This window comes from Sus scrofa, chromosome 3 (genome assembly GCF_054392235.1).
Source record: "Sus scrofa isolate SSC_HxYL_T2T_F1_AM1 chromosome 3, Sscrofa_HxYL_maternal_Yorkshire_Landrace_v2.0, whole genome shotgun sequence".
Taxonomy (NCBI): Eukaryota; Metazoa; Chordata; class Mammalia; order Artiodactyla; family Suidae; genus Sus; species Sus scrofa.
In genome coordinates this window covers 47,244,733-47,257,483 of record NC_139385.1, presented here as the reverse complement: position 1 = coordinate 47,257,483, position 12,751 = coordinate 47,244,733, and the positions used below count along the sequence as shown (strand labels likewise).

General features: G+C 63.9%; 1 protein-coding gene across 1 annotated transcript; it reads left to right on the top strand.

The window, feature by feature from the left end:
- Nucleotides 1–7,052: 7,052 nt before the first annotated feature.
- Nucleotides 7,053–11,985, top strand: SOX8 (SRY-box transcription factor 8). Its single transcript, XM_021086873.2, has 3 exons — nucleotides 7,053–7,654; nucleotides 8,889–9,118; nucleotides 9,776–11,985. Exons 1-3 carry the CDS (start codon nucleotides 7,242–7,244, stop codon nucleotides 10,513–10,515), a joined length of 1,383 nt encoding a protein of 460 aa, XP_020942532.1. The 5' UTR covers nucleotides 7,053–7,241; the 3' UTR covers nucleotides 10,516–11,985.
- Nucleotides 11,986–12,751: the final 766 nt, after the last annotated feature.

Sequence of the window (12,751 nt, the reverse complement as noted above, 5' to 3'; positions counted from 1 at the left end):
GCCTTTGCAGCTGTCTCTGGCACCCATGAGAACCCAGCTCGGGCCCGCATCTAATCATGCACCCTTCATTTACCCCAATTTTTCATATCTTGACATCTGTTGCCGGGGTTGGGGGGCAGAACCTGCTGGCGCTAACATCTGTCACTTTCTGCTGGAGGGGTGGTCACTTTGGGCGGGCCCCACCCTGACTGTCCAGCGGCCAAAACCCCCTGGTGAGGCTGGCAGGTGTGGGCAGGGGTGGGCAAGCAGGTGTTGGCCATTTGCTGGTTTTTCTGGAACTGTGACTCACGGACGGCTGTTCTGCTTGGCTCGGCCGTCTCCTGTCCCAGCACCTCGGCTCTGGGTGGTGGACACGCCTACGCCCGCACCCCAGAAGGAGACATGGCCCGGGGTGGCCCTGCAGGCTGGGGAGCCACGACTGCTGAGCAGAGCGGAAAGCCAACAATTCCAGTGCAGTTCCACGCTGGTTGTAGAGCCTACGGGGGAACAGAACATGCATTGAGTTTTTCTCGCAGAATCACATGGGAACTGCCGAGGCCCGGGCTCCCAAACAGGAAGCCTGCAGGTGAATTCGGCCACAGGCTATACCAGTTCGCAATCACAGTAAGGCTATGGAACAAACCGCCTCCGAGCCATAAGCCGTTGTGGCAGCGGGCAAGACTTCCCCCACCAGCGGGGGTCAGGCACGCATCTGCGGTCACGCCTCTGAGGTCTGGGGAGCAGCAGGGCCTTGGCTGGCCATTCAGAGGACGAGGGCCTCTCTCCAGCCACCCACAGTCCCCCCCACCCCTTACCACCTCGCCCACAGCAGGTCCCATATTCCCCTCCCTGCCTGGCTCGTAAAGGCACCTGCATCCAAGACCACTGACTAGGCCCGAACCTGGAGGGGGCTGAGGGCTGGGCCGGGCCAGGGGAGCTCATGCCCAACACCCTCCGTCACCAGGTCACCTCCCTCTGACTCTCGCCCAATAATTAAAGCAGACAACTCGTTTCCAGGAAGGGTGGGTGGGTGGCATCGCTGTCGAGGGCTCCCCTGGGGGGCTGGCTGCCAGCTTCAAGTGACAGTGAGTTCACAGAGCAGGTACAGGACACATCAGGTGTTGGCTGCCTCACACCCAGGATCCCACGTACATCGGCTCGTGCAGGTCTGGTGGGGCCCTGGAAACAGACGGGTACTCCAGAGCCTCTGCTGCCCAGAAGCACCTGAAACTCACCCAAAGCTGAAGACCACAGAAGATGGCATCAGGCCTGTGACCTGGAAATGCCCTCACTGCAGAACCCCAGGGCCTTCTCTGGGAGCCCCACAAACCCCTCCTGCCCCCCTCCCCTCACGGACGTGCACAGGGCCGTGGGGGGGCTCTCCCTCTCACGGTGGTCGACGGTAACGTGAAAAGCTGCCAGAGATTGCTCAGAACCCCTCAGCTTGAATCGCTACTTCCAGCCAAGGCCCGGGGTCATGCGAGCTCATCCAGGCCACTTCTGCACCCACCCCCAGCCATTGAGAGGCCCCGATCCACCTGCCGCCGAGGTCCCCACTCCCTCCTCTGACGACCGGCCAGGGCATGCAGCTCGGACCACGGGTGTCCCTGTCCCCACCTGGCCAGGGAGCTGATTCCTTCTCTAACGACTCCAGGTGACTGGGTGGGGACCGCCAGTCTGAGCGGCAAAGCAGACCCACATCCTTCAATCCTCAGGTCCTGGGGCAGGGGAGCAGGGGCTGGTGGTCCTGTTCCACAAAGAAGGGGACGTTAGGGTTTGCAGCCAAGGATGACGGCTCTACGCTTGCCAAAGGCAGTCCCTGCAGCTCCTCGTGCCAGACCCGGAGGGGCCGCCCCACTAAAGAGAAGACCCAGGATTTCCTGCACCTCTGCCCCAGCCTAGGGCTTCTGGAGGCAAAGCTCTGCCACGGCCAAGTCCGAGCCCCCGCCTGCCAGATCCCACCTCGGCCCAGAACCGCCCAGTCCTTTCACGATCCCAACGTGCTGGCCGGAAAGTGCCTTGACTAAACCGTCCTTCACCTGTTCAGAAAAACGAATACCTGGGAGAAGGGGGAACCTTTTCACAGGCCGTGTTTTAATTTGCCTTTGACACTAAAGGGGTCTCTGGAAGCTTCCACTGTGGCCGAGGCCCAGCTGGCCAGAGCCTCTTACTCGGAAAGGGGATTTTTTTTTTTCTGGGACACGTTGCCTTCCAGCCACATGGGCCCATCCCAGTCACACTGGACACAGGGCTGGTGCCTGGGGTTCGATTTGGACAAGAAGCCTCATTAAATCCGAAAGTCAAGCTTAGAAGGACGAGCACAGCTCTCAGTGGCCCATTTGGGCTCAGAAAGCTGATGTTTCTGAAGAGGGAGTCCACGTCATCCTTTTGGGCCTCCTCCGGCAGGTGGGCCGAGAAAGCCCCTCCTGGCCCCGTCGCTTCTCGGATGGCTGGGGTCCAGGAGGCTGAGGGCCCAGAATGGGGCTGGGGTCCAGGGAGCCAGGAGTCTGTTATCACACGGAGCCCTTCCAGGGACAAGGAGAGCAATTTCCTGGCTGCTGGGTGCCTGGCCTGGTCCCTCTGGGCTTCCCTCTATCCCGGGACCCCGCCTGACGACGATTTGGGGCTCCAGAATCACCCTCTTCTCTCAGTCAGCTCCCAGTGCCCTGGCTGGAGCGAGATGGACGGGCACAGCCGGAGGCTCGGGGACCACCACCAGGAGGGGGTGAGCGGAGGCCGGGTGGGGACACAGCTGTCCCCACACATCTGTGTGCACACATCTCCCTGGGCAGACCATGTGCTTTGGGGCCCATCTCCTTGGGTTAAGCACCGCCTCCTCCCCAAAGAGGGAGGGGTCCCAGCAGTCAGCTGTCCCCCAGGTGGTATGGGTTCACGCCTCACGAGGCCTTGGAGCTGGTGAGAAAGTGCAGAGGAAGTGCCTGGAGGCGTCCTGAGGCCCAGCCCCTGGAAACAAAGACGGGGTTCTGCACAGACCAGACCAGTGCGTGCCCCAAATGCCCTGGCCCTGCAGGCAGAGAGGGGAGGAATCGGGCACGATCTCCCAGTGTCTCTGAGGAGGACGAGGAACAGATGCAGCAGGCTCCCAAGGGACAGCAGCCCAACAAGGGGCAGTTTCAACCCAAACCAGAATTTCCACGCCAGCTGGCTGCCCTATCGGGGAGGGGAGTTGCAGCAAAAGGCCTGGCCCGAGCCCCGAGAGTCTGTTGCCGGGGGATGCTGGAGCCCCCAGCAGCCCGCTGCCTCCCTGGGAGACCTGCAAGGCCAGGATGAGGCTACCTTTCCCGGGCTGCTGCTCCGAGCAGGCCTCATCTCTAGCCCAGACGCTTGGTTTCTGCAGACCGGGCAGTAATTAAAAGTGCCAATTAATCCCCAAGGTTGAGCCAGGGTTCCCAGGATGTGATGCCAACTGCCACAGGCTGCCTTGCCAAGAGGCCCAGGCCAGGGCTGCGGACACACAGGGGACACCGGCCCAGGGGCTCGTGGGCCCATGTGGCCTGCCCCCAGGGTCCTTCCTTAAAGACTGTACCAACCACAGACATGGCCTCCCTGACTCTCCGAGAGGAGAGCCAGGCGGAGTTCCCATTGTGGTGCAGAGGACATGAATCAGACTAGGATCCATGAGGTTGCAGGTTCAATCCCTGGCCTCGATCAGTGGGTTAAGGATCCAGCATTGCTGTGAGCTGTGATGTAGATCACAGATGCGGCTCAGATATGGGGTTGCTGTGGTCGTGGCGGAAGCTGGCAGCTGTAGCTCGGATTTGACCCTTAGCCTGGGAACCTCCATATGCCGCAGGTGCGGCCCTAAAAAGACAAAAAGCAAAAGACAAAAGACCAAAAAAAAAAAAAAAAAAGGAGAGTCAAGCAGGGGACAGGCGGATGGACAGGGTGCCCTTCCCCGTGGTGGCATCTGGCTCTCAGCAGCCCCTTCACAGACCTCCTGACCAGCCCAACAGCCAGCAGGTGGGTGGGCTGGGGGTCTCTTCCTCCCAGAAGAGGTCTCCCCGGAGCTCTCCAGCCCTCGAAGGGCTTGGTCTCACAGGCATGGGGAGGGGGTTCCTGCCAGCCCACACCCCCTTCTCTGCAGGTGCCCTTGGAGTCGCTGCCAGAAACCTTGCTTATACCAGCTTTCCCACCTCCCGGGCGGCTGGGCTGGGGGCGGGTACCTGGTGGAAACTCAGCCAATCAGATCATCTCCCAGAAACTGCAGCGCCCACTAGAGGAAGGTGGGAGCATGTGGGCTGGGGTGGGTGGGGTCAGGAAGGAAGCGCTAAGAAAGGAGGGGAACCAGGAGGGGGACTGAGCCTGGGGCAGAGCCCCCCACGGCTTCGGGACTTAAAACCCACTGTGACCTCGCTGTGCTCAGATACCCTGTGCTCTTAGCTACCACAGGGCCTTTGAACACAATGCCCCCCACGCCCGCTCCCTCGCCCGCTCTTCTCCCTTCCATTGGTCCCAAGTTTCAGACCTCAGCTTGTCACTTCCTCAAAGCCGCCTTACCGACCACCCCACCCGACCCCGCCCCATATCGAGTGTCTCAGCCCCGTGATGCCATCACTGTTGGCCCCTTCCTCAAACTCCAGCATCTTCTGGGCAAAGACTGTGTGGTTCTGTGCTGTGTAGCCCCAGCGCACAGCAGGGGCCTCAGTGACCCTGACGAACACACGACCCAACTGTGGCCACCGTCCCCTCCGGAGGCCACATCCCGGGTCCACTCAGGGGCTGCCTGGTGGCTGAGGATATGAATCAAGGGCAGCACTAGTGAACGGGCCGGAGAGCCCAGTGGCCAATTTTACAGGCCTTCAAGAGCACGAGGGGGCTCTGAGGCACTTCTGGGTGACACCCCTCATGTCAGCAGGCGCCTGAGCCAGGCCCTGCCAGGGGCTTCCCTGCCCCACCCTGTGGGAGGGGTGGCCTGCACTATAGGACAGGGGCTGCCCGCCAGCACCCCCATCGGTCCCAGCGTCAGTCATTGCAGCCCAATGGAGGCAAAGGTGGGACCTGGGTCTGGCACTGGACTCCCTCCACCGGGCCTCTTTTCCTCCAAGGGTCCCAGCCGTCTGTGTCCCCGGGACTGAGGACACAGCTGTGTTGGTGGCAAGCGGGGAGAGGCTGCCCTGCGCAGGGTACCCGGTGCGGCCTGTGCTCCGTTTCCCTCGGCAAAGCTGAGCTCCTCCTACACACGCGGACCTGGGGTGGGGTGGGGGCAGGACCGTTTGGGCCAGTCCGTCATTCTCACCTCCTTCCCCCACTTCAACCTGGCTTTTATTTGCATGGGTCCCTACGGGCCAATCAATACGTTCGGTAGGCGCCCCCAGGAAGACACCACTTGGGCCTCCCTCAAGGGGACAGGCCCCCCTGGAGGCCACCTCTCTCTCTGACCTCAGGGGGCCCTCCCAGTGCACCGTTTCACCTTAAGGAGCAAGGCTCCTTGCGCTTTCTTAGGCTGGAGGTCAGGTTCACTGACCGCCTAAGAGAGGCAGGCAGGTTGGTCCCCTGCCAAAGAGAGCCCTTCTGTCACCTGAAGGTGATGAGGACTTGGGCAGCCAGCTGTTCAGATGCAAGGCTGCGGTGTCCCAGGCAGCAGCCTTAGCTCTGGTCCAAAGCGGCTGCAAGTGTGCAGACTCCTTATCTCTAAGGAGGGTAGGGGGTGAGATCAGGGGCTTGATGGCAGCCCCTGGGCAGGTACAAGTGGGACAAAGCGATGTTTGGGCACTACTGATTTAGATTTGCTGTTTTCTGCTAACAGACCAGACCTTCAACTCCTTAGGCTGCAGCCACAATCAGCCTGGGATGCGTGACTCTGCAGGAGGCTCGCGGGTGGGTACGTGGCCACCCTTGCCTAGAGGCCGCGCGGTGGTGCGGGCCGCGGGCTTGGAGATGGGTGTGTTCCCAACTGGCTGTCTGAGAGGGGGAGTCTGGCAAAGCTCTGCGCGGTCGGTAGGTCGCCTCCTGGCTGGTTTGGCTAAAGAATCCGAGCCGCCCTCAGGGACCGCCGGGCCTATGGCCAACTCGTGGAGGCGGTCTCGGGCGGGGACTCAGAGCCACGGCCCGGAGCTTGCCTCTGGGGAAATGTCCCCTCTCCGACCCCGCCGCCCCCACCAGGGCGGCACACCCCGCCCCCTTCTCTCCTCGGCGGGGCGCGCCCACCTCCTCCACTCCAGGCGCCCTGAGTGGCCTCCGCCTCCGCCAGACCACCCAGGACCGCCCTGCCGGACGGCCTCGGTGCCCCCACCCCCCGGGTCACGCCCGGAAGGCCCTGGGCCCCCGCGTCCGGCCACGCCATCCGCTGGGCTGCCCCAAGGACTGAGCAGCTAGGGTCAGCCCAGGCCCCGCCCAGTGCTCCCGCCCCCTTCAGCAGCCTCTGCTTCTGGGGCGGCGCCCCTGCAGCGCTTCCCGAGCTTGTGCCGGGACCGGACCGGAGTCCTGGGATCGCCCATCTCCGAGACGCGGCCCCAGGGCGCGCGTTACCTGGACATGCGCTGCGTGCAAACTGGCGCGCGGGAGGCTCCTGCCCGTCGCGCCGGCCCTGCGGGCAGGGAGCATATCCCCCGCTAAGCCGCGGGCTGGCAGCAGTTGACCCCGGCGCCTCTGGACTGTGGGCAGGACGTCGGGGCTCAAGGCAAGCAGTGGGCTGCCGAGGCGGGGTGATGGGACCGGGGCCCGTACGCACAGGAGCCGCGACGCGCCCGCAGAGGGAGCACAGCGGAGGACCTCGGCGGGCGCAGGGCAGCCTGGAGCGCCCACGGCTCCCGGACTCTCTGCCCCCTCTTTCCTTCCCGCCCCTCCTGGAAGGGGGGCCCGCGGCGCGATGCACAGCCTGGGCTCCGGTCCTCGGCTGCCGGGCTCGCGAGCCCCACGTGGTGCGGCGCCGGGCGGGGCGGGCGGGGGCGCAGCAGGAACCGCCGCGCTTTCTTTAAGGTGGGGGGAGGGGGCGAGGGGCGGTCAAACTCCGCCCCCGGTGGAAGCGGGGTGCGCGCCGGCCAATTGGGAGCCGGGATGGGGGCGGAGCCTCGTGGCCGCTGCTTAAAGAAACTTGTTGCGGGTCGCCCCGCGGGGACTGAGCTTCGGCTGCGGCGGCGGCGGCGGCGGCGGCGGCGGCGACAGGAGGGCCGGGGTCCGGCGGCGGCGGGACGCAGGTCGGGCCTCTGTGCAGCGACCTCGGGTCCCGGAGCGGCTGCAGCGCAGCCGGGCATCGGACCCGGTGCGCGTCCTCGGTGCGCGCTTCTCCGAGCTCGGCCCTGATGCTGGACATGAGCGAGGCCCGCGCCCAGCCGCCCTGCAGCCCGTCTGGCACTGCCAGCTCCATGTCGCACGTGGAGGACTCGGACTCGGACGCGCCGCCGTCGCCCGCCGGCTCCGAGAGTCTGGGCCGTGCGGCGGGCGCGGGGGGCGGCGGCCGGAGCGACGCGGCGGACGAGCGTTTCCCCGCTTGTATCCGCGACGCCGTGTCGCAGGTGCTCAAGGGCTACGACTGGAGCCTGGTGCCCATGCCCGTGCGCGGTGGCGGCGGCGGCGCGCTCAAGGCCAAGCCGCACGTGAAGCGGCCCATGAACGCCTTCATGGTGTGGGCGCAGGCGGCGCGCCGCAAGCTGGCCGATCAGTACCCGCACCTGCACAACGCTGAGCTCAGCAAGACACTGGGAAAGCTGTGGCGGTGAGTGCACTGTCCCCAAGCCGGGGCGGGCAGCGCGTCCCGGGGTGCTCGGGGCTGGGAGGTGGCGCCGCGCCCGGCCTGGGCCCTGCTCCCAGTGGCTGTTCCCAGGGCGAGTCCTAGTGGAAAAACCCGATCTGGCCAGCCGGATTGGGCGCGGGGTACTGGGCGTCTGGGCACGGCAGAGGGTAGTGCGAGCAGCGTGTGGCCCCTGGCACGTTCCCCAAGTCCAGAAACAGCCTACTCTCGACCGTGACTGGCAGGCTGTGTTGGGGACCCCAGCTGTGAGCAGTCCCAGAACCTGCAGGCTGTTCCTTGCGGAGGAACACAGCCTCTGTCCAGAAGCAGGACTCAGCTCTCTGGCAGTGTCCCCTCCTCGGAAAGGGCTCCCGGACTACCCCGAGGAGGGAGTTCAGCAGGCAGATGGAGGGGCGCGTGTTTGCCCAGCCGGCACCTTCCCCACAGCTCCTCCCTCTGCTCTGCCACCTCTGCACTCTCAGCGGGGGAGCGAGGGAGTGTTCAGAGCGTGTGCACAGTTTGCTGAGATGAGGCTGCTCTTCTGCAGAAAGTAGGGCAGCAGCAGTGACGGGCGTTGCTCCTTGGGATGGTCCCTCCCCACCAAACGCTTGCTACTTGGGTTTAAAATGGACGGGCTCTGGGTTCAGGGCACTGGTCACTGTCTCCTGCTCCTCACCTCACGAGTGGGGGCCCGGGCCCCCGTACTCCCAGGCGCTGGCCCGCAGGCAGTTCGAGGTGAGCTTCTGGGAGGGTACGAGGGGCTGGTGTGTGTTCCGAGCCCCAGGGAGGACCCCTGGGCTTTGCCAGCGTTTCTAGAGGTCTGGGAAGCCCAGCTCCCCAGAGCCCCAGCATGGTTCCTGGGAAGCCTCACTTTGTCACAGTGTGTGCTCACCTGGGTCCTGGTCTCGTCCCCTGCCGGCCTTAGAAAGTCCCAAAGGGAAGGAACAAACACAGGCTCAGGGAGGGGGGAAGTACGAGGAGGAAGACAGAAGTGGGAAGGTTTGGGTCTTGTTCTGGCTGCTTCCTCTGCCCTCGCCTAAAAGCCCACAGCTCAAGCCCTCTGGGCCTCAGGAAGGGGGAGCCCCTGCCTGGTGCCCGCCGGGGCGAGGGCATGCGTGCGGGCTGCCCTGGTCCTCCCAGCACCTCACCCGAGGCTCGGGCCTCTCTCTCTGGGCGCGCCCGACCCCTTGACATCCTGCCCCCACCCTTCACCGAGCAGCTTGCTGAGCGAGAGTGAGAAGCGCCCCTTCGTGGAGGAGGCAGAGCGGCTTCGAGTCCAGCACAAGAAGGACCACCCAGACTACAAGTACCAGCCGCGCCGGAGGAAGAGCGTGAAGGCTGGCCAGAGCGACTCGGACTCGGGCGCCGAGCTGGGCCACCACCCAGTCAGTGCTGTGTACAAGACGGACGCCAGCCTCGGGGACGTGCACCACCACGGCGACCACACAGGTGGGCTCCCCGGGCGGAGGGGCAGGGGCTCACGCCCAGGGCAGGCACCCTCGACAGAGCCTGAGCTTCCCCGTGCCTGAGAAAGGCCCAGCCCTGAGAGGCAGCTGTTTCGATGGCCACGGGGGCCTGCTCAGCCCCCTCCGAGACCCAGGGCCTGGGAGCTTGCCCTGGTCCAGCGCCCCGCAAGCTGGGTGGTGTTTGTCCTTCCCGAGGGCGTTTTTGCTCCCCTGGCCTTGTCGCCCGTTCTGACCTAGGACTCAGTCCTGCCCTGGCCCGGCGGTCAGCAGTGCAGTGTCAGGATCGGACTGACCCGGGTGGAACCCTGGCCCGCCAAGCAGGTTTTGTGCAGACTGCGCTGTTGCCGTGGGCAAGGGGCTGGGCACTTGCTGTCGTTTTCCCACCTTGGCCTTCACCACAGGGCCTCCTTCACCCCAGGTCATCCCCTACAAGAGTGGAATTGCCTTGCCTTGGCTGGGGCGCGAGGTCTGGGTCTGGCTTTGCTGGAATTCCTGGGAAACACACAGGAACAAAAAGCCGTTGATTCCTACCTGTGGCCGTTCGCGGGGCTGGTTTTCTTCTGGCGAGCACGTCGCCCGCCCCCTCTGGGCCACCCCCTACAGAAGGGGCATTCATCGGGGAAATGTGCTCTGTCCCCAGGGCAGACCCACGGGCCCCCCACCCCGCCCACCACCCCCAAGACGGACCTGCACCACGGGGGCAAGCAGGAGCTGAAGCTGGAAGGCCGCCGACTGGTGGACAGCGGCCGCCAGAACATCGACTTCAGCAACGTGGACATCTCGGAGCTGAGCAGCGAGGTCATCGGGAACATGGACACCTTCGACGTGCATGAGTTCGACCAGTACCTGCCCCTCAACGGCCACTCGGCCCTGCCCGCAGAGCCGGGCCAGCCCGCGGCCGCCGGCTCCTACGGGGGCACCTCCTACGCGCACGCTGGGGCGGCCGGCCTCGGGGCGTCCCCCGTGTGGGCCCCCAAGGGCGCCCAGTCGGCCTCGGAGTCACCCACCGAGGCCGGCCCCCCGCGGCCGCACATCAAGACGGAGCAGCTGAGCCCCAGCCACTACGGCGACCAGGCGCACGGCTCCCCGGGGCGCGCCGACTACGCCTCCTACAGCGCCCAGGCCAGCGTGACCACGGCCGCCCCCGCCGCAGCCGCCTCCTCCTTCACCAGCTCGCAGTGCGACTACACCGACCTGCAGACCCCCAACTACTACAGCCCGTACCCCGGCTACCCTTCCGGCCTCTACCAGTACCCCTACTTCCACTCGCCCCGCCGGCCCTACGCCTCGCCCCTGCTCGGCGGCCTCTCCGTGCCGCCCACCCACAGCCCCCCCAGCAACTGGGACCAGCCCGTGTACACCACGCTGACCAGACCCTGAGGGCGCGGCCGCGGGGGGCGACGCGGCCGCGGGCCAAGCCGGAGCCTCCGAGGGCTTACAGGAGGGACGCGCGCGCGTGTGCACGCGGGGCGAGAGGGGTGCAGCCCGCGGCTGCGACCAGTGCCTGCACCGCGCTTTGTGCAGGACCCCCCTCCAGATTTCCCACCTCGGCCCGGACAAAGCCCTCCGTCCTCCTCTCTGTCTTGCCCCTCGGCTGCCCCGCTTCCCAGCAGACGCCAGCGTCTGGGCTTTGCCTCTCGTTGGCTGCAAAGCGGCAGCCTCGGCACAAAGGACAAAAGGAGGGAAGAGGCCGGCGGGCTCTGGGCCGCCGAGCTCCAGGCCCCGGCCGGCCTTGGCGCTGAGAACCCCCCAGGACCAACGGAGGAGTCTCCCCAGCGAGTGGGCCCCCACGCCCCATCATGGTTGCGTCTGTCAGCCCGAGCCCCTCTTGGGACCGGCCCTGGGACCTAGGACCTGGGTGTTCCTTGTAGTGAGGGTTCTTCCGAGCAAGGTTTGGCTGTGATTAACACTTCTCTCTTCTTATTTTATTTTTTTAATTTTTATTTTTGAAGCTTCACCGTGTTTGATTTGTTTTGAGAGCTGTTAAAAAATGTATTTATGTTCTGTATTATTTTATCTTTAATTAATGAAGTAATCCGTGCGGAGAACAGTAGACTTTCAGACAAAACGGAAGCTGGAGGGCCGGGGGAGGGGCGGGGGGGGCTGGGACCCTGGCTTGGGCAGCTGGCTGGCTGGGCCCCGGCCCCAGGCCCCCCCCCCACCGCCCCAGGGTGGTTGGACCCCCCCCCCCCCAGGCAAGAGCAAGAGAGGGGATTTGCCTCGTGGTGTCTCTGACAGGTGGGGCCCCCGGCACCCGTGTCAAATCCAGGTTTAGGAGGCAGGGCGCGTCGCTGAATTTCACCTCTGCCCACGACTGTGCCAGGTGGTGGAGGCGGGAATTTCCTGGGACGTGGTGGCTCCAGAAATGCATTAATCTCGGCTCTTAGGAACCAGGCGCCACCTCCAAGCTGTGAAACTAAAACCTCTCCACTAAGCGTTTTTAGATTCTTAGTTTTGAGAGAACAGTGTCTGATTTACCTGTGCCGCTTCTCCTGTCTCCTGAGCGATGGTAGCTGCCTACTTGATGGAAACGCGTGCCTTTCAAACTTTGTACATTTAAATAAGTACATCTGAGATGTTGCTTCTTTTTACTTTTTCTACTTTTTCTTACCTTTTTCTAAAAAAATTTTTTTTTTCTTTTTTTTTGGGGGGGGGAGGGTGGCTTATCTCTTCCTGGGGGTGGGGGCAGGGAACTACAGCAAACTCATTTTTATGCAATCTATTTTTCGGTGTCAAGTTTGGACTTTTGCTGTCACTTACCTGCTGTGTTTCGCTACTTTCTGACCAAGCAATGCTAACTTTTGTACAGATCCATTTGATAAAATTAAAAAAAAAAATGCTTTTTATCTACGTGGGCTGCCTTTCGTGTTGCTTTCCAGAAGCCTGGAGGATGCCGGCCTCCGAGGCCACCGGGTCCCCTTTTGTTTGTTTGTTTTTGCGGGATCCTTAACCTGCTGAGCCTCATGGGAACTCCACGGGGTCCCGTTTTGAAGGGGCCTGGTCAAGGCGGAAGTTGGCTCTGCGAGGGTGAACCCCAGGCTCCCTGGGGCAGGGGACGGCGGCCAGACCACCCCCCACCTTGGGTGTGGCATCTGAAGTTGAACACCACAGATCTCAGAAGCCTCTGGGTGATGCGTTTCCTTCTCGGGGCCTCTTCGATAGGCGAACTGGGTCCAGACGGGCCAGGCTCGGGGAGATGGTTTCCTCCCAGGCGAATCCCAGTGCTGGTTTCTGGGTGGTTGACGGCATTTTTTGGGCTGAGAGCTGGATAAAAGCTGCCCTACAGGCACTGAGCAGGGCTGTCTGGTTGGCGGAGAGGGTTTCTAGGGAGAAGTGTCTGTGGGACCTCACTCCCCAGCCGGGCCTCCTCAGCCCACGTGGCTGGTTCGGGGGCTTCATGGGCCCATCTCGGAGCTGTGCAGATGCAACTGGGGGTGAGAGGGAGCTTAGGATTCTCACGAGAACTCAGAGACGCAGGGCAGCTGCCTCTGCGATTGTAGCGGGGCTGCCCGGGTAGGGGGCACGCATCCCATTCCCGCGCCTGCCCAGCCGCCTGCGTGGCTGCCGTCCAGGGCGCGTCCCTCACCTCGCGCTGGGGAGCCACGTCCAGGGCCTG

Bases quoted from the DNA above. Each gene is read 5' to 3' on its own strand.
- SOX8 (XM_021086873.2), top strand. From the start codon at position 7,242: ATGCTGGACATGAGCGAGGCCCGCGCCCAGCCGCCCTGCAGCCCGTCT. The intron at 7,655-8,888 runs GTGAGTGCACTG...TTCACCGAGCAG, and splicing joins ACACTGGGAAAGCTGTGGCG to CTTGCTGAGCGAGAGTGAGA. The intron at 9,119-9,775 runs GTGGGCTCCCCG...CTCTGTCCCCAG, and splicing joins CCACCACGGCGACCACACAG to GGCAGACCCACGGGCCCCCC.